Genomic DNA, 26,281 nt, shown 5'->3' on the forward strand with positions numbered 1-26,281 from the left:
GAAAAATCTATGACCCAAGGGACCAAGTAAACAGGTACAAAAACATTTGCAGCAATATTGTCATACTAGAAAAAAAAAACTAAGCTCCAAATTTATAAACAGAAAATAAATCACTGGCTGCCTAGGGTGGGAGTAGAAGCAGGGATTCAATGCAAACAGTCATAAGGAACTTTGAGGGTAATAGAAGTGTTTTAACACTAGATTGTGTGGATAGCTACACAGCTCATTATGTTAACTAAAATCAAAGAAGTTATAAATCACAGTATTCACTTATAACAGGTGAATGTTACAGAACATAAACTAAACCCTGATAAACCTACTAAAAATTTTAAACAACTTAGCAAGCAAATTCCTGTCAACATTGCAAAGATTTTTCATTTTTTATGGCTGTGTAATATCCCATTACATATCAAACTGTGGTATAGTTGTATAACAGAATACTACAGAGCAATTCAAAGGGATGAACTACAACTATATTCACGATAAAAAAAATATTGCATTATACGAGGAATAAAAATAGAGCAAATCAAAGAAGTCATATATACAAAATCAAGATGGCTGAGGAGTGAGTGGAAGTCACACTGACCTCCTCCCAGGAACCACCTGGAATTACAACTAAATTGTGGAGAAATCACCTGGAACAAACAACTGAACAATAGCGAAAGAGGAGCCCTGTAACTTCGGAGACAGAAGAATCGGCTTTAGCGCAATCTACCTGGTGAGGAGTGTGGCAGAGGCTCAAGAAGGCAGGCGGGGCACCCACAGGAGACAGTACCAGACAGATACTGAAACGGCCAGTTGGATCCCCCTGAGAAGAGCAGGGTCTAAACCAAAAGCAGGGATCTCTAGCCCACAGCACCAGAGCCCAAAAAGTAGGGAAAACAGCCAGCTGCGAAAAGTGGCAGGGTTGCTCTCTGCCAGAGACAGGCGGCTGGAGACGCAAAGAACTGTTTAAAGGGCCAACACATAAATTTTTATTTGCAGCCACTTACCCTAGTCTCCGGCAAAGGCAGGAGCAGACTGGGCTAGAGACGCCTGAGGAGAGACTGGGGAAGGAGGCTTTGGGAAGAGAACGGAGAGTAGCCGGCAGGATCTCAGTGCTGACTCATGCCCCATGCGGCAGCAGGCACCTTGGTCTGGCAGAGACCACGGCCCCTGAGCGGCACCAGTGTCAAAGGACCCAATAGCCTCATCCCCAAGTGAGATTACACCCCACCCTGTGCTGTCTAAGCTGCCTGCTGAGTGCACAGGGGCAGCCACAGATAGTAGATCCCTCGCTAAAGGGGGCGCACAGAAGTCTGGAGACACTTGAGGAGAGACTGGAGACAGAGGCTTTGGAGAGAGAACAGAGGGAGTAGCTGGTGGGATCCCAGTGTGGACTCCTCCCCCATATGGCTGCAGCTAGAGAGGACCCAATAATCCCACCCCCAGGAGGGACTCTGCCTCACCCTGAACTGTCTAAGGCAGCCTGTTGAGTGCAGAGTGACTAGATGAACAGCTGAAGGAGAAAGCCACAAACAGTAGATTCCTGGAAGTCTCAGACTGCCTAAGGTCAGACAGGGACGACATCTGACATCATCAGAGACAGATCCAGAAAGTAAAAACAGTGGTCTCCAACCATAGAAGTTCACACCACAGTCAGGAGATCAAGACAGATCAACCCATATAAAAGGGATAACAGAAGGAGAAGAGGAAGAGCAAGGGATAGAGAACCTGTTTGAAAAAGTCATGATGGAAAACTTCCCTAACTGGAGGAGAGAAAAAGTCACACAAGTCCAGGAAGCACAGAGATCCATTCAAGAGGAACCCAATGAGGCCCACTCCAAGACACATCATCATTAAAATGGCAAATATCAAAGACAAACAGAGAATCCTAAAGCAAGCAAAGGAGAAACGGGTAGTAACATATAAGGGAGCCCCAATACGGCTAGCAGCTGACTTCTCAACAGAAACACTGCAAGCCAGAAGGGAATGGCAAGAGATATTCCAAGTCATGAAAAGCAAAGGCCTGCAACCAAGACTGCTCTACCCAGCTAGGCTCTCAATTAAAATGGAAGGCGAAATAAGGAGTTTCCCAGACAAAAGAAGGCTAAAAAAATACACATCCACCAAACCAGCACTGCAAAATATGCTAAAGGGACTGCTTTAAGATGAAGAAAAAGTTTCTATGAATACCCAGTTCCTTTCAGAGTTGTCAATACTTGATATTCCCAATATTTTTAATACTCATTAATCTGATTGTGACATGATATGAATTATTTTAATTGTTCCTTATTATTTGTTGAAACTAAACCTGTTTTTGTGTATTTCTTGCCTATTTCTATTATTTTTAAAAAGCTTTAAATGATGTTTTGGTATTCTTTATCCATTTAGCGATTAAAGGTTTGTAGAACTTTTTTCCCTAAAAAAGAAAAACAAAGAAACAAAAAAGAAAAAAACCTATTAACCATGTTTTAGATGTGTTGCAAATACTCTTCTATTCTATTCCTTGTCTTTTAACTTTTTTTATATGTATATTACTATATAGTTAAATGTTTAATATAGTCATATTGTCAATATTTACTTTATAGCTTCTGGGTTTGAAGATTTTACTTCAGGTCATGAAGAATATTAGTTCCATTTTCTTCTAAAACTCCTTGGATTCTGCATATTGATTTTCAACTCACCTGAATATTTTCTGTAAAATGTGAGAGATAGGGCTCTATATTTATTTCAAGTAAGAATGGTCCATGCACCTTATTTGTTGAATAAGCTTTATTTTCCCCATTGATCTGAAATATCAACTTAATCATATATGACATTGTCAGACAAATATATACATTTGTCTATAGAATGAATGCTCATTGTATTTCATTGATCTACTTGATTATTTCTGTGCAGGTGTCATGTTGGTTTAATTGCTGAGACTTTATAATGGTTTCAAATTTTTTTAATATTTTATAATGGACTTTGACATTTAAAAAAATAAATAAAATCAATCTGCATTTAAGAAAGAAAGAACGAATGAAAGAAAGGAAGAGAGAGATGGAAATCCTACCTTTCGCGACAACATGGATGGAACTGGAGAATATTAAGCTAAGTGAAATCAGCCAGTTGATGAAAAACAAATACCGTACGATCTCACCTATAAGTGGACTCTATTCAACAAAATAAACTAATGAACAAAATAAACCACAGGCACAGAGACATGGAGCAAACTGAAAGTGGCCAGGGAGGGATGGGAAAAGAGGACAATTGTGGAAAGAAGGAGAAGGGACTAGACAAAGAACATGTACGAATGACCCATGGACACGGACAACAGAGTGGGAATTGACTGTGGGAGCAGGGGGTGTGGGTGGGATGGGTGGAGGGGGGTAAAAGGGTAAAAACTGAGACAACTGTAATAGAATAAACATGATTTATAAATTTTAAAAAATTAAATTAAATTAAAAAAAGAAGTCATACAATATTTATAACCTGTTTCTATATATACACATAAAGATTTTTAAAAGGTAAAATGAAACAACGTATGATTAGGAAATTATATATAGGAGGTAAAATAATAAAGAAAAGCAAGAAAATGAGAAACCTAAGCTCCAAAGCAGCGGTTCACTGGCAGGGAGAGGGGAGATGCAACCAGAGAGGAACAAGTCCTCCAAGGTTCTGGCAACTATTTAATAAGATGGGTGGTGATTAGAAAGATGCAACTAAAAAGTATGGAAGCTTTTCAACACACCAACTCTACCCGCACAGTCCTCACACTCACTTTTACCCAACAGGCCCCCTTCTACCCTTTCATGACAAAGGCCACTCTAACTATTGAGTGACAGTCATTTTTTAGATGCCAGAAAGGATTCCTGTTTTTGTTCCTTCTGAGAAGACTTACCTTTGAAGATGTACTTTGAACATATACCTGTGCAGCTTTTCACTATAAAACAATATTGAGAAAATGTATTCTTAGAAATGAAATGACCAAGGCCACACAGGTGCCTTCTGGGTATATCAAAACCAATAGGCTTTGGCACTAGGGGGGTTGCCTACATGACTGCCCACGCAAGAACACCCTGAGTTACTTACTCCTGGGGAGGAGGGGCATGGACTTTGGAGCAGAGCCAACCTGCATTAGCATCCTCACTTTACCATTTACTGTATGCCCCTCAGACAGTGATTTTTGTTTCATACATCTGTGACGTGGCAGAGCACCACCTACCTCACAGGGGACTGCATGAGGCAGCAGCACTTCTGTTCAGGTCGTGATCTGTGTATCTACCCACAAGGAACTGACATAGACCATTTCCCCTGAACCATGGAAGAGCCTCTCCCTGAGAGACTGTGCAGGGAAGGGGACAGCTACCTCAGCACACTGCACTTTGGCGATGTAGCCGTTGTTCTGTAGCTCCATCCAGTTGGCTTCATAGAGCTTGGGCCCGATCAGAAAATTTAAGTCAACAATTTTGTCATCTTCCCGGACGAGGGTTGCGGTCAAACCCAGCTTGCAGTGGGCCTGCACAATGGTGAGCACCCGTCGAAACATCTTGGCTGGGGAAACAATTGGCAATTCACACTGTCACTTTAAAAAAAATTTCTTTTAATCCTCACCCATGGATATGTTTATTGATTTGAGAGAGAGAGAGGAAGGGGGAGAGAGTAAGGGAGAGATCCATCAGATGCCTCATGTACACACCCCAACTAGAGTATGTGCCCTGACTGGCAATTGAACTGGCAAGCTTTTCGTGCACAGAATGATGTTCAGCCAAATGAGCCACTCAGCCAGGGCCACACTGTCACTTTTTTAAATGCTCAAGTACCACATACAGCCTTGAGAGCTAACACTGGCCTGTGACACTATGTGGCCTAACCCCTGGGATTTCTAGATCACAGGAACCTGGTTCTAGACAAGAATGACCGTGTGAGAATACTTAATCACCACTGCCAGACCTCTTCAAAAGGATGAAAGAATAAAAGGGAGAAGCAACTTTCAACATTCTCCGCACGATAGCTCAGCAAGAGTACCAACGACAATTTGATATGGGAGCTACACCACTTAACATGCCACCATGCTCTGAATTAGCCAAGGGATTTGTCACCCTGAAACTTGCACCAAGGTGACCAGGAAGATGGCTGGGCACCTGGGGATCAGAGGAACACAAGGAGCCAGATCTGCTCAGCTTCCCATCATCTTCTCAGAAACAGAGGAAAACATACTAGATATATACTCATCAGGCAGAAAGCCTCCAGCCTTCCTACACTTCAAACACAGATGACAGGGTTCTCTATATCATCAATTTCCAATCCCATCAGATCAAAAACCCACACTCGTCCAAATTTTTTGTTGACTTTTAAAATCATCACACAGTAAAACTGATCATTCTTTGCAGGGGTGAGTGGGATCAGTTCTATAAATTTTTACCCATATAACCACCACCATGAGCAGGACAACCACCAATCCATCACCCCAAAAACTTCCCTTGTGCCTTCCCTTTTTAGTCACACCCTCTCCCACCCCGCACTGGCACCTGCTGATCTATCCCCATCACTAGAGTACTGTTTCAAGAATGTGCTATCAAAGTCATCACATGTTGGGAAATGCCCAGCCTGGTTTCAGAAGCTATAACCCTGCTGACACGCTGGAGGGCCCCAAAGCTGGAGATAATCAGGAGGCCTTGGAGAAACAGGCTCCTGAGGAAACTAGGTGTGTTCCCCCCTGGCAAGGGCATAGCCCCCGCTTCTCTGCTTTGCCATGGCTGGTCAATTAGCCCATGACGGATAAGGGACCTCGCACTGAGGTTTTCAACCTAAGACAGGTGTTGCCACGATTTTGGCAGCAGATGAGAAATTGGGGGACACGGAGAAGGAGCAAAAACACCCCCACACCCCTCAGCTTGGCTTGGACATGGCTGGAGTCCTCATTGTAGTCGAGAAGCAGTCTCCTTATCTCTTGGTGGATCCTCCCCCAGCCTGGCTCAGGCTTGAAACAATGCTGGAGGGAAAACACAGCCCTAAATCAGATCTGGCGGATCCCGGGTAATCAGGCCTGAAAATAAATTCTATAGAGTGTGCTCTGTTCCTCCTTCAAATCTCTGGTCAGCTCAAGCTGCGAAGGACATTCACATTATTTCCATCCCTTTCCTTGTCAAGACATTTGCTTTATTTATACCTTTTACCCTGTATCTTTAAGACACCTTTAAGTCTACTTCCCCCTTATCGATAGTCTCTATTGTTGATTCTTGTTCCCTCTCAGACCCATGTAAATCACTGATTCCCTGTCACTTGTTTTCCTAAAAGTTATCTATTCTCTGTGAAACTTATCTTGCGAATGTAATGAGTATATATATGCTTTCCTGTTATACCCCACTGATAAGATTTTCAATAAAAGCCTTGGAAGAAGGGGCAACGGGACCTTTCCCATCAGGGGGATGTGCCACACCCTTCTCCGGTAGGAGAGAAGTGCCCTCATCTGCTCTCCTGGCAAACAGAGAAGTGTCTGTACGTTTGTGTTTGGCCCCCTCAACCGTGACAACCCCAGGACGGGCTCTGGGGGTTTCAGAGCCCTGCTCCCACCTCAGCTGGCCCCAGACAGTTTCCCTCAGGTTTCAGGGAGCGCTGCGCTCTCTGCGGCGCTCCCCAATGGTGGTGTGTCCCCTATAGTGGGCCACGCAGGTTAGACAATCACACACTATGTAACCTTTGAGATAGGCCCATTCACTGAGCATGTTGCCTGAGATTTGGCCAGGTTGTCACTCACAGCAACAGTTTCCCTTTTCACTACTGAGTGGTGTTCCAGGGGACAGATGCATCAGAATGTCTCTCCAGTCACCCACTGATGAGCATAGTGGTTGTTGCTAGGTTTTAGAGATTATGACTAGAGCCGGAATAAACATTCACACACAGGTTTTTGAGTGAACAGACATTTTCATTTCTCTAGGATGGACATCCATGGGTGGGACTGTTGAGTCATATGATAACTTTCTAATAAACTACCCAACTTCAACAGAGTGATTTCACACTGCGCATTGCCTCAGGCAGTGTGTGACAGCTACAAGCTGTTCTGTACTCTGTCAGTGCTGGGCATTGCTGCTGGTGTTTTATTTTAGCCACTCTAACAGGTATGCAACAGTGTTTCATCATGCTTTTAATCTGCATTTCCCTAAGAGCTAATGACGGGGAACTTCTGTTCAAATGTGTATTGACATCTGTATATTCTCTTTGGTGAAATGTCTGTTCATGTCTTCTGCCCGTTTTCTCACATTTTTGCCATTGCCTAAATGTCTAACAGGCAATCAAATTAAAATGTCTAAAGCCTACCCTTTATCATCATCACTCTCCAAACCTGCTCCTTCAGTAGTTTTGCCCATCTCAATTAATGTCCACTCTATCCTTCTAAGTGTTCAAGTCAAAAAAACTGACAGTCATCCCTGACTCCTCTTTCTCTTAGCTCCCACATCCAACCTTCACAACCTATCCAGAATTAGATTACTTTTATTCTTTTTTTTTAAATCCTCACCCAAGGATGTTTCACTGATTTTAGAGAGAGAAGGGGGAGAGGGAGGGAAGGCGGGGGGAGGAAGAAACATCAATGTGAGAGAGAAACATTGATAGGTTGCCTTCCATGTGCACCCAGACCAGGGATCAAACATACAACCTTTTAGTGTACGGGATCATGCTCCAACCAACTGAGCCACCCAGCCAAGCATGATTACCTTTATTTCTACTGGGTCAAGCCTCTTATTGGGATTCCACCAACTAAACCATTTAGCTGCTTTTACCCTTGCTCCCTCAGTCTATTGCCAGCACAGCAGCCAGGGCGATACTTTTCTAATATTAAGTCAGACCATGTCACCTCTCCTCAAATTCCACAAATGGCTGCCCACCCACTCAAGAATATAACCCTTACTGTGACCTGCAAGCCCCTACGTATAGGATTTGCCCCCAATAGCTACCCTGCCTGCCCCTCTCCAACCTCACTTTAACTGTTCTCCTCTCTGTTGCCCTCTAGTCACAGGGCCACCTTGCTGTTGTTGGGCCATGCTAACTACCTTCCCACCTCAAGACTTGCATCCTGTTCCTTCTACCTGAGAGACCCCTGCTCTCTACCTAGCTTGCTATGAACATCTAGGTATCTTCAGACACCCAGAGGTACTGGAGTAGCTCTCATTGCACAGAAAAAAAGCAGATGCTAGAGCCATTTGGACAATGTTTTGAATACTCCATGTAAAAAGGCCTCTGATATCATTTCATTAAAAGTATCTTTGATATTTAATTTATCAAATGCCTCTTAACTTGTTTTATCAAGAAAGGTTTACCTGGAATACAGCAATAAAAGGAACACACTATCAATACATTACAATATGGATGAACCATTATGCAAAGATGCCAGATACAAGAAAATATGTATGAGTGTATTAATATGGTGCCTCCAGAAAAGGCAAGGTTATAGAGATTGAAAGTAATTCAGTGGTCATCTGGGGCTTGGGATGAAAACACTGACTATAAATGAGTAAAAGGAAGAAGTTCTAAAACTAGATCATGGTGATGGTTGCACAACTCCATAAATCTACTAAAAATCTTGAATCATATAATGAGTGGATTTTATGGTATTAAATTATATTAACATGGCTGTTTGTAAAAACAAATTGCTTGCAATACTAGAAGCAGGGCTTCTCTAACATATTAAGGATCAATACGTTAGCCTTCAAATAAAACAAACAACACTACGGCAAGGATTTTCAGTGTTCCTAGTCATTTTCACAGGACCATAAAAAATATGGGTTCAGGGTAAGTTGAACTGCAACGATAAGAATGAGAAAGAAACTACTCTGGGCCAGTGATTACGGAAGCTGTGAATGTGCATACCATCCACCCCTACCCTCACCACCACATGCTTCTGACTTACTTATTTTCTTTCATTGATTTTAGACAGAGAAAGGAAGAGGAGGAGGAAGAGAGAGGGGGAGAGAAACATCAATTTCTTGTTTCACTTACTTACGCATTCATTGGTTGATTCTTGTATGTGCCCTGACTGGGGTCAAACCTGCAACCTTGGCAGACTGGGAAGATGCTCTAACCAAATGAGCTACCCAGCCAAGGCACTTAAGATTTATTTAAAAGCTCTACCCAGTAGGTCTTTCTAGCAAGATGGGTGTACTGCACAGCAGCCCCTCCCTCAAGCCAACAGCCAGAAATCAGTTTTTGTCCAATCAGTGGACAGCTTACCTCTCGCCCTGCTTACCTGGTATGGTGTGTACTTCATCCAAGATCATGAGGCCCCACTCCTGAGTTCTGAGCCACTCCATGACTCGCTCGGCCTCCCAGGACCTTTTGGTCGTGTGGCCCAGCATGGTGTAGGTGCTGATGGCAATGGAGCAGTCTATGGGCTTGTCCTTGGCATCAGAGGTGAAGCGACAGATCTGGCTGTCATCAATGGTAGACCACATCTTGAACTGGGCTTTCCACTGCTCCACAGACACAGCTGAGTTGCCCAGCACCAGACAGCGTTTTCTGACAGTGCACGCAGCTGTCACGCCAACCAAGGACTTCCCAGCACCTACGAGAAACCAAAGAATAATCCTACCAAAGGCAAAGCTGAAATGAAGGACAGAGACAGGCAGACTCATCAGCACACAAATCTGGCCAAATTGTTTGTACCCATTTTCATAGCTGACATTGTGAGGCACTTAACTGCTCTGGAGCCTGTTTTCTTCTATATAAAAAGGAGCCATGCCCACTTTACACACAAATGTAAGAAGTAAAAGAGACAATCGCCAGCCCCTATTGTAGCATTTTACATGCATCTCGTTTAAACAAATCAGAGACACTACTGTTGCCATTTTAAACATGGTATAACTAAAGCTAAGACATAACTTGCCCAAATCCATGGGAAAATGGTACTGCTGGAGAAGAGTATGCCCAGCACAGAGAAGCACCAGAGAGGACTCAGCAAAAGACAGCTGTTGTGACTACACAACCAACTGGCTGAGAAGTCAAAAATGCAGTAAGTGTGTTCACTGCTGGTAAAGAGAAAGAAGGTAAAATTTCAGGAGCTTCCACATTTACTACCATCAACCATTTGAAGATCAAGATAAAATAATCAAGCTATTCCTTTAAGCAGCAATTCTTCCTTCATCAGGAATGTGTGTCAAAATAACTTGTGGAGCTTTAAAAAAAGAACAACTACCTAATTGCCCAGGTCACTCCCCAAGAGCTTCTGCCAGCTCAAGTCCAGGACAGCAGAGTCTGTTATGATTGTGGGCCATGAAGCTAGGCCAGAAGCTGCCAAGACTTGGGATAAATGATATCAGACAAGAGCCAGCGCTGATCCTACCTTTGTGTATGTAAACACTCTAACCTACTGTCCAGGAACAAGCCAGTGTCTGTGCTGGGGAGTCTGTACAAAAAACAGGCCTCACGAGACTGACTGCGAAGAACAACAGCCCAACCCACCCAGCATGCAAAACAACACTCTCCCCAACACACTGTTCTGTTTTTCTTCACTGCCCAGTTTTTCACACATTGCTTAGGTGATTTGTATACCATCTGCCTCCATCTCACCAGAATAAGCTTGAGATCAGAGTGCTTTTCTCTCCATTCTTACATGCCCGTGTGGAGGTCAGGGCCCTGCACAGAGCAAGCACTCAATATTTGTCAAGGCCTAAATCAGGGAGTCATGTGACCATGGCTGTTCCATGGCCAGGTGTGATTTAGAGAAAGGTGCACAGGGAGAGTGGGAAGCAGCCTGGAGATCTTCATTTAAGTATCACTTACCACAAGGAAGAACAATGACCCCTGAACGTGCACGCCCATTCCCAAACATCTTCCGCAAGCTCTTCTCCTGATAAGGTCTAAGGACAGCTGTGGGTTTCAGGTCAATGTTGATATCAGGGTTAACATAATCATTCCGAAAGTCATATTCTGCCAACAAAGGGTATTCTAGGTGAATGCAACGTTTCTGAAGCTCCTCAATCATCTCCTGGGGAGTGAGAACAAAGAAAGTTTTATAATCTTCCTAAGTCCAAAGCATGCTCATGAACAGCACATATTCTAAGGGGCCTTGTGGTCAAAACAACAGCAGATTATCTAGGCTTTGGCAACTTCAGATCCTGCTTAGTAATAGCTGGGTTAAAACATGGAAAGGCAACCCAAACTAAGGACACAAACAAAATGAAATCCAGCCAGCCACCAAAAATGCCCCTCTGGCACCATTTGCTACACTTCCCTAAGAAGTTGTGAAGGCTGACCCACCAGCCTGAGGAATGGGACACCCAAATCTAACTCCATTAGGAAGAATGATGCTATGGTCCATAGGCACCAAGAAAGAGAAAGCAATTTGGGAACAGATAAGCATTCCTTCCTCTTACACAGACTACAGAAAGGATCTGTGCAACGATGGACCAGCTTCTGATATCAGCTTAGAGAAGGGACCAGGAGGGGATCTGTTCAATAACCTGCTTGACTTCAAAAGATACTGTCTGTGTCTCTTCTTCTTCTTCCTCATCCTTGTCCATTTGCTCATAAAAGTCAAATAGGTCCGTGGGGATGTCAGATTTACCCTGTGGATCTGTCACCCGAGAAGTGGAGGGCCCACCACTATCTTCAGCAGTCTTTGCAATCTGTAAGAGAAAGACAACATTTGGATTGGCATGCAACGTTTACCCCACTGTTACCAAGCAAGAGCTTAAGCTGCAAGAAAACTGCATAGTCTCTAGTTTGCAAATACTAAAACAGAAGCACCTGAGAGAGCTGCAATACCAAATGCTCCCACCCCCAGAAGCTTACGTACAGCAGATCTGCTTGTGAAAGTCTCTGTGATGAGCTCAGTCACCTCCCCTTCAGAGCTCCTCAGACGGCACTCCCGAATCACTGGGTCCTGGAGAAGATGCTGGATAACATCAGGGTGGGAGCTTTCAACAAAGTACCTACAAGAGGAAAGAGATGCCTAATGACCAGTACACCATTTTCAGAAGGTCCCACTTGCTCAAGTAGATGTCTAAAAACAGTGACCTCATGCCCCTCTCCACTTTCTCACTCACCCGCAACCCTTTGGCAAATCTAAGCTATAAACTACTTATTATGATTTAATATGAGAGTTGTGGACAAAGCCATACTATGAAGACTAATAAGCCGAGACCTGAGACCCAGCTCCACTGCTTGGGGGAACATGGTGGCTAGTGAACAAACTTTTAGATTTGGCCACATTACTTTGCTTACTCCTTTTTATCACCTTACTCTGGGGACTGGGTGTTGGTACAGAGTGGATAGTCCACAAATGTTGGCTTCTTAACATCTGGAGTATAGAGAGTGAAAGTCCCTTGGCTGGGCCTGTCACACAGAATCCCTTACCTGTTGTGCTTTAGGACCAGCTTGACTTTTCCATAACTGACAGTACACAACTGCAAAGAGTAACGAATCAAACAAGCAAAATTAGCAACATGCAGCTCACTCAGAACACATTCACTACCGGACACGTTCTACCACCCACCAACCAAGTATAGAGTTCATGTTACTGTAGGAAAACCCAATGTGCAATCCTAACAGGATCAGAACTGCCTAAATTGAGCTTTTTCTATTAGACTCTTCTTTTTAAGAGCAAAATCTTCCTCTTGCCTAACTAATTTTGGTGCTCATCTCTTAATTAATAAAACACACCTTAAAATCTTTATTTTCTCTTTCCCTTTCTTCTCCATTCCCACAGGCCCAAATCTAATCCACAGACCTATTGTGCCACATCAGTGTTACTCTAGCTCCCAGCACAAAGCTGGCCACAGAGTGTGTTTGGTAATTGTTTGTTGTGTCAATTAAATGCAAAGCCTCCTGGCCTCCTCACCAGTGTTTCTATTTCCCCAACTAGCATGTAAATTTCTTAACGGTAGAGAATACAACCCGCATTCCCCCAGGTTGTGTGGTGGCCATGAAAAGCTGTGCCTCAGACTCAGGGTTGCTGCCTGCTTCCACAGCTGCCCTTCTGGATCCACCTATGCATTGTGCCAACACCTACATGCCTGCAGGCAGCTCCCAACCAAGACTGAGTACAGCAGGGTGTTGATGCGGCTCATTCCAGGGAAGAGCAAGCCCTTTTCCCTGGGCAGCCGTCCACATCACAGGAGAAGAGAACTCTCTCCACAGCCCTTGCTAGCTTCTCTGAAGTTGGATGAATTACCATTCTGGAGCCCTGCAACACTCATCTTCTGTCACGCCAGATTTGGGGGTTTGAATCCAACTCCCTTTAGATAAGCAGAGGGCAATGAAAGCCACCATCCATCTTTTCTGAAAAGTATTCACCTATCTCTTAGAACAAACCCAAGCATGTTCAACTGCTCTTCACATGGAACCCTATATCTACTTCAACACTTGAAGTTTTTTTTGACTTTCCCTAATGAAAACTGTTGACTATTGTCTGGTGCAGGTTATTCAGCCTTAGATGGAGTTTACCATCTGTATTAACCTACTTGGGCTGTTACACGGAACGACACAGACTGAGTGGTTTAACAACAGAAAGTTATTTCTAAAAGTCCATAATCAAGGTATCAGTGACTCAGTTTCTAGTGACGGTTCTCCTCCTGGCTTGTAGAGAGCTGTCTTGCTGTCTGCTCACATGACCTTTTCCTTGTACACATGCAAAGAGAAAGAGAGTAAACAAGCCTTCTGGTGTCTCTTCTTATAAGGACACAAATCCTGTAGGATCAGGGAACCTCTCTTAGGACCTCATTTAACCTTAATTACTTCCTTACTCCAAATGTGGTTAGGGCTCCAAAATACGAATTGTGGAGAATACACAATTCAGTTCACAACATTATTAACTTTGGGCTGCATTCCCAAATAAGCTTGGCCAAAATGGGCTTGAATTACTCCTCCTACTGTGTGAGTATCCACTGGCTAAGAGCAGCTCATGGGATGTGCGACCTCAGCAAAAACACCATGCTGGATCCACAGAAGTAGCAGCTGGTACAGTAATCAGTTATTAAGCTCCCCACACTAGAGCTGAATGGACATTTTCTTGACTGCCACGGTAAACAATGCGTCACACCTGTCCGCACTACTACTACATTAACAAGGAGGACAAAAGTACCAGCTTTTGCCCCCACTTACCTTAATAAACTGAATGATTCCATCGGGAACTCCAGTCTTGCTGAGCTTCCTGAGGTATTCAGTGATGTCATTGGTTTGCAGCCCAACACTGACAGCTGCATACAGGGAGTAGGCAGTTAGTTTGTATTCATGCACATGGGTTGGTCGGCACACTGGTTCTGCAATAGCCACCAGGAAGTCTTGAGCATATTTGTAAACTGGAGAGAAGGCTTCTAAGAAAATGTGGCCATCGGGAGACTGAGAAACACCAGAGATGAAATTAATGAGTCTCTAAGACTATTATACTCTTTTACATATCATTATCTATAAAAGATTAAGCTGCCTCAAAAGTGATACACCAGGGACATTTTTATAAGTATCCCTTCAACCGTGGGGCCTTTTAGTTTGATCAGATACAAGGAGTGTAGGGAATAGAAGAAAAGGTTTACAAAGTCAGTAGCCGCTTCCCACTATTCTTCACAAGAAAACCCACCATACTAGCTATCAAGTTACCATTTGGCTAGATCAAATGAATGCAGAACACTGATTACTTCAAGTTGAGGAAAAAAACGCTGCCTAACAACTATGTCTTCCATTAATTTTTAAAAGTGGGGAATTAAAGGGTTACATAATAAATGTTATCTATTCGGTAAATAAAAGTATTCCCAAACCTGCAGTAGAATTGGAAAGACAGGAGAGTAAAAGGTGGGGTCAGACAGGAAAGAAGCGGCGCAGGCGTGAACACTTGCCATCCCTATCTCGGCTGTCCACACTACCTGTACGAAGGCTCTCCCCCGCCAACTCTGCCAGCAGTGGCCTGATTTTCTATTTTGGCCCCACAGGTTCCTGTGGGGCCGTGCCCTGGCTGTCAGTATGCTCACCACCCAGAGGGGCCGGGAGATGTGGTCGGCCTTCAGCGGCATCTGCAGCCTGTAGTCCTTGGCTCCATACTCATCCAGTTTTGTGCTAGACTCATCCACTTGCTTTCCGGCAGCCGAGGGTACCGCCTCCTGAGAATCATTTCCAGGGGCGTCGTCTTCATCTTCCTCCTCATCCTCGTAGTGCCGCTTCTTGGACTTCTTCTTATCTGCAAATACGGACACAGAAATGAGCCCCCAGAAGCGAGTCTCCCTCCACTCACCCTGGAGGCATTTCGGGGAACCCGGCAGCAGCCAGGCTCCACCAGCCCTGACACACTCCCGTCCAAGAGTCAAGTGCTGCCGGTCGTCAGCACCCTGCCCACCCGACCCAGGACCCAGGGCTGCCCAAGGGTTAGGGATCAGCCCCCACTTGGGATACTTCAGGCCCGTCGTGCAGGCCGCGAGGGACTGCAGGGACGCTGCCGCTGAGGAGGCCAAAGCCGGTTGGAGACAACGACAGGACCGCGAGTGCGGACAGCCGGGCGTGCCCACACCACCTCTCACCGCGGTCGGCCCGGTCCCTTTTGCCCATGGTGCCCAGAGCAAGAGACAGGCCTCCGCCTCCCCGGTGGCGGCTGCTCTATGGCCACTTCCGGTTCACCCCGGAAACTCTTCTGACCACAGGAAGCCCCGCCTCTGAGCTCCGGGGGCCGGGGTAATTCTGCAAGGGAGGTGGGGGCAGGGAGCGGTTGGCTGCAGAACAACGCGACCTTGCTCTTGTGACCCTGCCCGGGTGGTATGATTCTTTTCTCTAGTGAATTTAGTGTTGGATTTCCTGAGCGCCTGACATAGCCCTCAGGCACTGCTTTAGGCCTCCTGGAACTTAAAAACTCTACAGATGTTGTCAATGAATTGGTGTTAAGTGCCAAGGAGACATAAAACAGGGCGCAGGGTGATGGCAGTATTGCCATTCTAAATGCCGTGGTCAGAATCCTTCTCTCAGCTGGTGGTGTCTGAGCGAAAGAGCTAAAGAAGTGAGACTTTTCTGTGTAGTACGCCTAGGCTGTGGCAGAAACAAACGTGAGGGAAAGTGTCAACCGGACGGTGGTTTGTGGTTGGTGCACATTCAATGGCAACAGGAATCCCCAATTTGTAGAGCAGTGAACAGGGAAATTTTATTCATTGCAAAACAGCCCAATTATGAAGCAGCAGTGCTGTAAGGAGGCTCTGGAGCCAGGCCCTCTCAAGCTGCACACTGCTCAGCCTTGCACAGGCCTGCTCGTCTCCGCTCTGGCAGCTGTCTTTGGCCATGTCAGCTCCAGCTCTAATCGGCAAAACCCAGTCTCCATTTTTGTGGAAAAGGGACAGTGCACTCCTTAACCCAGAGCTGACTTATAAACAGAAGTTTCCACTCCTGGTCCCTTATTGGTCTGCCCTCATCAAATGAGGAATCTAAATCTTCACAGTTTGATTGGTCCAGAAGGCATTGTCCCTATTTGGCCAGAATGAAACTGTTCTGATTGGTCAGTGAAGAAGATGCTGGGGCTATAGCTGCATAGCTCTGCTCAATGAGGAAAGCTTCAGTCCTTTTGATTGAAATAGGATTCCAAAGACTCCTTTTATAGGGGCTGGCACAAACACAATGCAAGGAGGTAATTCAGTACAGGGAAACAGGCAGCTTAGTGCAGGCTTCTCACTGATGTGCACTTTGTGTGAGAGGTCCCTGTGCAGAAATGGCCTCTAGGCTGTTTTTTGTTGTTTGTTTTTCAATTTGAGCCCAGTTAGCCACAGGGAGCCCTTTTTTAGTAGTTACCTTCTTTCTCAGGGCCCACAACAGGTTTGGCAGTTACAAGTATGGACCAAAATGGGGTGCTCTAATAAATCTGACAAATCCAGTGACAGAAAGGAACCTCACAGGGCGATCTGATTATAAATTACTAACTGGGCAGATCATGGTGGTCAGTCATGTCCTACGTCTTTAGTATCCTTAGCAAAGGTCACTATTTACCTTAAGCAAGCCCTGTCCATTTTTCTTGTGTATTAGATTAACACATCTTTGAAGTGCCTCTTTTTGAAGTGCTCCAGTTGAGAAATGGCTGGCTAATGAACTCAAAGAGGCCCACACCAAGATAAATCATAATTAAAATGCCAAAGGTTAAAGACAAAGAGAGAAATTTTTAAAAAAGCAAGAGAAAAGAAGTTACTTACAAGGGAGCTCCCATAAGATTGTCAGCTGATTTCTCAAAGGCAAGTTGGCAAGCCAGAAGGGATTGCCATGAAATACTCTTAAGTGTAAGAAATGTGCAAACCTATAGAGACTTTTTATGAGTTTATTTAAGCCAAACTAGTGACAAATGTCAGGGGGCAGGATCTCAAGTACTGCAAAGAATAACAGTTTTGCAGCTTATTTTATACTTTTGAAATTGAGGAGGGAAGGGAACATAAGGAAGATACAAGGTGAGAGAAAGCAAGGTGGTAATTAGATTACAGGATAGTTAACAAGATTATGTGCTTTTTTTAGGGTGATTACCAGTTATTTCAAAAGTGTGTTAACCTAGATGCACAGAAACAATGGACAGGGCTTGGTTAAGGCAAAGATAAATCTTTACCTGGGGCCCGGGCCTGGTGGCTCAGTTGGTAGGAGCCTCCTCTCACACACAAAAGGGTAGTGGTTTTGATTCCCAGTCAGGGCACATACCTAGGTTGCAGGTTTGATCCCTGGTCAAGACCCATTCAAGGAGGTAACTGATTGATGTTCCTCTCTCACATCAATGTTTCTCTCTGTCAAGTCAATAAACATATCCTTCGGTAAGGATTAAAAATAAGTTATATGCCTGGGGCATGACTACCCACCATGACCTGTCCAGTTAGGATTTTATGATCAGATCATCCTGTGAGGTTACTTTGCATGGAACCACCCTTTTTTGTCTACAATTCAAAGTGATGAAAAAGCAAAGACCTGCAACCAAGACAACTCTATCCAGAAGGGTTATCATTCAGAATCAAAGGAAAGAGCTCCCCAGACATGAAAAATCTGAAGTTCATCACCACTAAACCAGTATTACAGGAGATGTTAAAGGGACTTCTTTAAAAATAAGGGGGGAAAAACAAAAATATGAGTAAGAAAATATCACAAGGAAAAGAATTCTTACTGGCAAAGGCAAACAATAAAGGCAGTGGACCAACCAACACTAAAGCTAGTAAAAAGTTAAAAGGCAAAAGTAGAAAGATCATGTGGAATTACAACAGTAAGTTAAAAGAAATACAAACACAAAAAAACAAAAAATAATGACAAAAACATAAATGTGGAGGGAATAAAAATGGTAGTGATTTTAGAATGTGTTCAAACTTAAACAACCATCAGTTTAAAATGGACTGCTATAAACATAGCTTGGTATACACAAAGCACGCGGTAACTACAAATCAAAAATATACAATAGATAAAAAAGAAATAAAGAGAAAGGAATCCCAAAGACACCACCACAGAAAATCAACATACAAGAGAACAGAGCAAGAGAATAAGGAACACAGAACTACAAAAACAATCACAAAACAATTTAATAAAAGGACAATAACTACATACCTATCACTACTTCAAATGTAAATGTATTAAATGCTCCAATCAAAAGACCAATGGATAAAGAAGATGTGGTACATATATACAATGAAATATTATTCAGTCATAAAGAATGACATCTTACCATTTGCAAAAACATGAGTGGACCTAGAGGGTGTTATGCTAAGTGAAATAAGTCAGAAAGACAAATATCATATGATTTTACATGTATGTGGAATCTAAAATACCAAATAAAACAAACAGACTTATAGACACAGAGAACAAACTGGTGGTTGCCACATGGAAGGGGGTTTGGGGAGGCTGAGTGAAAAAAGTGAAGAGATTAAGAACTACAAATTAGTAGTTACAAAATAGTCACAAGGATATAAAGTACAGCACAGGAAATAGAGTCAATAATATTGTAATAACTATGTGTGGTGTCAGGTGGATGCAAGAGATATTTCGATGCCCTAATCTCCAGTATCTCGGAGTATTATTTGGAAAGAGAGCTTTTAGAAGTTAAAATTAGGTCATCAGAGTGGGCCTTAATCTAGTATGAATGTGGTGGCCTTATTAAAAAAGTAAATACACAGAGGGATAGATGCAAACAGGGAGAACACCCTGTGAAGACAGAAGGCAGAGACTGGAGATATGTTACCATGAGCCAAGGAAAACCTGGTGCTACCAGAAGCTAGGTGGTAGCAAGGAAGTATTTCCCTACAGGTTTCAGAGGAAGCACAGCCAAGCCAACACCTTGATTTTGGACATCTAGTGTGTAGAGTTGAGACAAATTTCTGATGTTATAAGCCACCCAGTTTGTTGTACTTTGTTACAATAACCCCAACTGTTGGGCATAGAGGACCTCAATTTGGGGCTTTTATAACTATATCTTAGCATATTTGCTATTATTTCCACAGAATTTCTAGATACAGAATTATTGGGTCAGAATACACAATTTTGAGGGTTTTGACTTATATTGCTAAATTGCCCTCTGTATCAAGAGTGTTAATTTAAATAATCTCCAAAACTGTGGGAACATCCATTCCTTACACTTTGAAATAGCCTTTGTTTATGCTATTTTTTAAAAGTGTACCTATTTTTTAAAAGAACAGTTCAGTTGAAAGTTGAAGAGCCCCAGTTATAAGTCCTTATAATCTAGCATTGTTGCGTGGCCCATGAAGCTACAGACAAGACACATCAGGTTAAAGAGCAGTGTTTTTTTCATTCTATTTTTAATCATTGTTAATTTCTGATTTGGGTAATCCAAGTGCTTGGAAAAGATATGTCAGAGCATATTGGGTAGGACATTATAGATTTATATCCTGGAAAGATATGGTTGCAATGTGTCTAGATTAGTCTGTTCTTAGTTTCCTAGAAAGTGATCAGCTAGGGCAAAGGAAGGAAAACTGGGAACACAATGTGTACAAGAGAAGATCTGGACAGACCAATCACAGTGGAAATAAATATCAGCTTTATTAACACTCAAAGTGCCATTCATTTATATTCCATAATCCAGGTTACTCAGAGTAACCCTCTGCACCACAATCTTTAAAAAAAAAAAAAAAAAAAGGAACATGTTTAAAAAAAAAAAGCAATTTTCATTGTGCTAATTATTGCAGGCCTTCATGCATGATAATTCTAAACAAAGATGTGTGCCAACAATATACAAATTTCCGTATAAACAAAGTCATTGATCACTAACAAAATATAAACATGATTTCTTCACATTAAGGTTTTAAATGGCTATTTACCAGCAAGAAAAACAAATACATAAAAACTATAAAACTCAGAGATTTTATACATTTTTACAAGCACAACTTTCAATGAACAACACAAAGTCAAAATATAAATGAAATGTGGCACATACCACACTGTATCTGGCTTCTGGGAGGTTTTACTAATCATACAGGCTCCTTGCAACATAATAAGCTTAGTGACATTCAACTTCAACAGTGAACTTTATTCCTAACACAAGTAATTTTACGTGGTACCGTATATTAAAATCAGAGTTTTCCTTAATTACAATAACATTGTCAGATTGGAAATTTAATTTCCAATTCTTATTCTGCCAGTTACTTAGCATACACAGTATAGTATAAAGACACTTGATGCATGTTTAAACATTTCTAAACCAATTTATAGTCCATTTCAGAGAATCACAATATATCAAAGCACTGTTTCATAAAAAAGGTCTGACCTTGCCCAGTAAGAAAAAAAACTAAAAGTTGAACTCTTTGGGATAGAATAAAGGAAACATTAAAAAAAAAAGTAGGACCAGCCAAAAGAAACTGGAGATATAAAAATCTTGGCATCTTTTCAAGACAACTTAGTTTCTTACATTTTTTCCATAGCTCTCAGAATTCAAAGGCTGTTTTAGTGTACACTAATTTTTTGCTACTGCCTATTTTTCCTCTTAGTTTGTATTTCAGAGAATTCTCAAAAGAAAATTCAATGCTCTTCCTTGCAAGAGTATTTTAACTTATATCTAAGTAAATTTGCATCCAATTTTGGAAATGCAAACATATTCTAAATGGTTAAAAACAATTTAAAAAATATGTTTGATCGGCCAGCTGAAAATATATTCACATAGTAAATAATCTCTCAGAAAGCTTTTATATATATTTAATTCTAACTAAACAGTACCCTTATATAAAACAAGTTCATAAAAATGTGGAAATAAATGAAAATAAGAAATTACTGGAATACATCCATGTGCCTACTGACAGAAAAAGACATTTCCACACACACATCCTCTGATACACGGAGTTACAAGCAAACTTTCAACTAAATGCATTTCAAAATACATATAAGATCAGAAAGTGATGTTGAACTCCTGAGTCCTTCAACAAAGATAGAACCATAGATAAGTATACTTTGTAAAAGCAATAAAGTTCATTTAAGTCTGTAATAGCAGTGCAGTTACTGATGGCTACTTCTTCAAAGAAGTTAAAACATAGAGACACAGACAGTAGTTCAATGCACACATTCATGATGCTCATACACCCATCAACAATTATTGGCCAGAGTAGTAAAGTCAGTGTACAAATTAAACATTTCCAAAAATGTGCAAAAAAATCAACCTTGATGGGGGGAAAAAAAAACCTTTGTACATAATTATAAACTGCCCAACATTCAACTAAGATTAAAAATGTTTATAAAGTGAAACTAACAGGTTAAATATAAAGAATTTAATGGCTACATTAAAAACTGTATGTTAGGCCAAAGGGTAAATTTATAAATTGTTAATTATAGTTGGCAACAATTAAAAATTTATTCTCAAATGTATCCAACTTTACTCTTATTTACAATGATATTTGAATAAAAACAACCATGTGAAATTGAAGAGATGCCAGACATTATAAGTATTTTTGGTATTAACTCTTTTATAATATTTCTGAATGCAGGGTAGCAAATTTTAAAACCAACAGCAATAGAAAAATGTAAACCTTTTACTAATTAAGATTGTATTTAAAACAATTATTTGTTTAAAGAAGTATTCTTATTCTTAGACACTGTACTTTCACTTGAATAAGGTATATTGCAAGGGTTTGGCCCACTTTCTTTTGCCCATAAGCCTTTTCAGCTCAAATGTTTCCGCTAGTCCTGTCTTCTTATTCCAGGTGGGAAAAAAACTCTTAGGAAAAGTGACAATATTTCAAATCCATTTTAGAGTCTAAGTATCCACTAGAGTTTAAGATGTAATTTTGTTACTTATCTCTCCCCTCTAAGTAATGCTAATGCTAAGATCACCAGGAGTTATATATGCTTTTAAAAGATAAATTCTGAAAAAATAAATAAATAAATGAACATAAAAGTGCTTTTTCAGTATAGTCACAAACTTTACTGTTCTCAACTGTCATCATGGGACTCAGGTACCCTTATCTGGGGACAAATTCTGCATGTATACTGGAATGCAGACTAATTTATGTTCCAAAATGTCTATGGCACAAAGCAGACAGCAGTCTGTAATTTAACTTTTCTTCACAGCTTTCCTGAAATGCCCCTCAAGTCAAACATAAATTCATAAATGTTAAGATGCTAGGAAGAAAGTACACCACCAATCTGAGGCATCATATGTCAATACATCTATGGTCATCTGATGTTAATAAGATTGGCACATATACAAGCTCAAGTTTTTAATGTCTATATAGTTTCATAATAGTTGAAGTAAATTCTGCATGTCTAAATGCAAACACTGAGCACCTCTCCTTTTACTTGAAGGACAGACTGAGATACAAATTCTACTAGTACCTGCTTTATCATTTTTATCCTGTTAGCTTAAACGTGGGCAGAAGTAACAGTGTTAAATCATGTTGGCAATGTATGCAGGGAATAAAAAAGCTTTGGTTTAAAGTGATTCTGATAATACAGATTGTGGATGCAAACAAAAAAGTAATTGGGCATAGGGAATAATGGTATTCACGGACTTAATGCCTTTGCTATTATTAACAAAGATATCATATTACTGTCAATTAAAATGCAGAATTATGAAAAACATGAAGAACTACACAAAAGACTGTACACAGGCAATAGGTAAAATTTATTCTTGTCTTTACTGTAACTACGACTCCTCCCATAACTTTCTGAAACTAAACCATGTCCACTCTCACTATCACTGAGAAAAGATTCTCTAGACTTCCCTGACAACTCATTACCATTTACAACTCTGAAAGGCAAGTACGAAAACATGGTTGGCTTTCACACTTCCAATACCTACTATGGCATCCTCTTCAGAATGCAGGCAGATGTCAAAGTAAAGCTAAAGACAACTGTGAAGTAGGAACAGTGGCTTCATAGCATGCCTTCCCTGGCCAACCAAAGAGTGGTATAAGAAAATTTCCTTTTGAACATTTCATAGGCTAAGGAAGCTTGTTTTGATAATGTCTAGCAGAATTTCTATACCAAAGAGTTCATGAAGAACTATGGAAAATCAATTACTTTCTATTTAAGGATTATATATTAGCTATTATACACACATACAAATTTAATCTTAATGATTTAACAACCAAGAGCTTGGCAATTTACGATAAATATCTTTATTAAACAATCATTTGTACTAGTTACTTGTGGAAAATGTGCTAACATTCCTACCTGAGGATGGTTACTCTCATCCTTCATCAGTAGGTCATACACATTTGAGTTGTTACTCCAAGAACAGAAACTAATCCAACTTAACATTCATACATTTCCTCTCTTCTCATCCCTGTCCCAACTCCACACACACACACACACACACACACGCACACACACACACATATCACAGGAAAGCAGGCTAGAGTTTTCATCAAAATGTTCAATTAGAATTTGCTATCCCTGGATTTCTTGCTCATTGCCCCAAGTCTCAGAGCCTTAACATTTGTAAACCATTTAAACAACCTCTTTAGGGCAAAAACAACCATTCTACCTCTGCTATGAAAATCATAACTGAACCATGATATACAAAGAATCTAGACAGTGTCAGTGTGATTGAAAAATCAAATAATCAGCCTAGAAAACAATTTAGTATATACTTCTTTAGAATTAGAATATCTCTATCCTTACCTTAGAAGTTTACATCTAGTGGAGACTGCAGTATGTCTATCACAGACTAATGCTAATGTTTGTCTTCTAATGGTAAAAAAAAAAAAAAAAAAAGAGGTAGAAAAGGGTAGGAGGAAGAAGCGGGCATTAAGAAATATTTAACTGCCAATAACACAGTCTAAAGCCAAATCAACTCTTGAAATTACTGATTTTAGAAAAACCCTTCAGTTTGGTGGGTAATGTAAATTACTGTTATAAAATAAAATTAAGGCATACAGAGAAAAGGGCACTACCAAAAGTTAACAATTAAATTGCTTTTCATTAACATTTAACCAATCTTAAAATTCAAATAAATATGAACAATTACATTTGTAACAAAGGTCAAATAGGAAACAGTGAGGTCTCAAGAAATTGTCCTGTTCTTAGTATAAATAACATCACTGACAGAATTCAATTTCTATCATATGTTTTAGGTATTTTAACTATTTAGATCAAAAGTATTTGATTTTTCTTTAAAAAGGAAAAAAAAAGCAGGAAAAAACACTATGGTACATAATAAATGCCCTCCATCACTGAAACTCTTAGAGAAGAGGCTGGGTTTCGTAAGAGGGAGTCCTGAAGATGAGAGAGGCTGACTGACCAATGAGGTACCTCTAATTCGGGGATACTTTTAATCTATGTCGTTAATATGACATTTTAATTTATAACTGCTAATAATTACCCAAAATTGCTTTCTTCTTACATCACAAAAAACAGTAAGATTTTAAAACGTCATTGAACTTTCAGAGTTAGGGTATGCCCTATTGTTTGTCCATGTTTCTTCCTAGACTGTGATCTCCTTAAAAATAAATTAATTTAGTACCTGAAACAATAAGCCACACTATTGAATAAGCAAATGAAAAAGATTCACCCTATTTTTAAAAAAAATTGATAGATTACTGTTCTTGATTGACACCAGGTGAATTTTATATCCAAGCTATTGGTCCCTAGACCCCAGTGGAATCATTGGCTCAGAACTCTGCCATGGGCCAAGGAGTCTGCATGTGGCAAACATCTTGGCTTTTAAACCCAAGCTTGGTGATCCCTATAAACTATTCAGACTTTATTTTCTTAATGACTTCACATATCATAACTCCATCTCAGAAATGCTACAGACCAGACCTGACATATATAAGAGATAAAATAGCAGAAAGCTACTCTAAACAAATAATTTTACTTTTTAAATGTAATTTCTAGTGATAATCAGGTAGATTCTCAAGTGAAAGCCAATTCATTTACTCTAAAATAAGTTTTGTTTTTTTTTTAGTTTAGCCTCTGCATCAGCCTTTGACCATTTTTTCAAGTTAAAAACATGTTATGTAAATGAGAAAAACAAAAATTTTCAAGATATTCATACCAAAAATGTAAAAGTCTATATACTTTTAAATTACATTTTAAAGAATTATCAACCATCAAAATTTCCACTACTCATATTTTCAACCCTTTTATTCAATACATTTTGTCTGCAGTGTAAAAGATCTTGTATTTGGCCCAAACCTAAGCCATGCCATTTTGAATCTCTCAAAGCCTAAGTGAAGATACTTCTTGAAAAGCACAGACAAGACTGCTAGTGAATCTTCTCCAGCACCAAAAACTCTGCCACAATCAAAGCAGAATGCATTTTAAAGGCACAAAGTCAGCAGTCTGACCATTTTCCAGCCTCAGCAAAGAAACATTACAGTATAGAAGAATCAGTTGTGCATTTAAAAACAAAATACATTTAGAGTTATCTTAAAAAGTTCAAATTTCATTTGTTGATCCATACCATTACTAGAAATAATAATTTGGAGTGCTATATCTAACTGCCCCTAGAGGTGTTTTGTTTCAATTTTTTTTAAATTTACTTTTGGTCTTCCATACATCACCCACATCAAGCTTTTTTGTTGTAGTAGCATATATATATATATATATATATATATATATATATATATATACATACACATACATATATATATATATCTGCATACACACACACACACACATATATATATATATATATATATATATATATATATATATATATAAAAATTTTTCTTGTGGTTTTGGTACCTTTACAACTTGTTTAAAATAAACCCACATCACATTTTATATAATACTCTGTAAACTAGTCGTCTATTTTAAGCCTACATAAAGAACAATATTTTCCCATAGCTAATAATATTTTTCTTATAAAACAAAGATCATCTGCAGCAGTGTTAAAGTAGTAGTTTCTTTTCAGGTTTACTTTCTATAGCATTTAGAAAGACAGGAGAGACTGAAAAAAGCA

The 26,281-nt window shown here is 40.6% G+C and overlaps 1 protein-coding gene and 1 non-coding gene across 3 annotated transcripts in view; both read right to left on the reverse strand.

Moving 5' to 3' along the window:
• Positions 1-15,558, reverse strand: part of ERCC3 (ERCC excision repair 3, TFIIH core complex helicase subunit) — a 35,603-nt gene extending 20,045 nt beyond the window's left edge. For both annotated transcript variants that reach the window (XM_054575046.1, XM_054575047.1), the window contains exons 1-9: positions 15,465-15,558; positions 14,922-15,127; positions 14,062-14,298; positions 12,316-12,365; positions 11,756-11,891; positions 11,421-11,585; positions 10,741-10,945; positions 9,209-9,523; positions 4,334-4,518 (exon numbers count right to left, since the gene is read on the reverse strand). In XM_054575046.1, coding sequence (XP_054431021.1) covers positions 4,334-4,518; positions 9,209-9,523; positions 10,741-10,945; positions 11,421-11,585; positions 11,756-11,891; positions 12,316-12,365; positions 14,062-14,298; positions 14,922-15,127; positions 15,465-15,492 — 1,527 coding nt within the window. In that variant the 5' untranslated portion in view covers positions 15,493-15,558. The remainder of the gene's footprint in view (positions 1-4,333; positions 4,519-9,208; positions 9,524-10,740; positions 10,946-11,420; positions 11,586-11,755; positions 11,892-12,315; positions 12,366-14,061; positions 14,299-14,921; positions 15,128-15,464) is intronic.
• Positions 15,559-19,541: 3,983 nt separating this feature from the next.
• On the reverse strand, positions 19,542-19,674 carry LOC129071890 (small nucleolar RNA SNORA50). Its single transcript, XR_008529311.1, has one exon. It is a non-coding gene; the product is annotated as a small nucleolar RNA SNORA50 (small nucleolar RNA).
• Between the last annotated feature and the right edge of the window lie 6,607 nt (positions 19,675-26,281).

The sequence above is a fragment of the Pteronotus mesoamericanus genome, unplaced genomic scaffold (genome assembly GCF_021234165.1).
Source record: "Pteronotus mesoamericanus isolate MK-2021 breed Mesoamerican mustached bat unplaced genomic scaffold, CSHL_Meso_final contig_27, whole genome shotgun sequence".
NCBI classification, from domain to species: domain Eukaryota; kingdom Metazoa; phylum Chordata; class Mammalia; order Chiroptera; family Mormoopidae; genus Pteronotus; species Pteronotus mesoamericanus.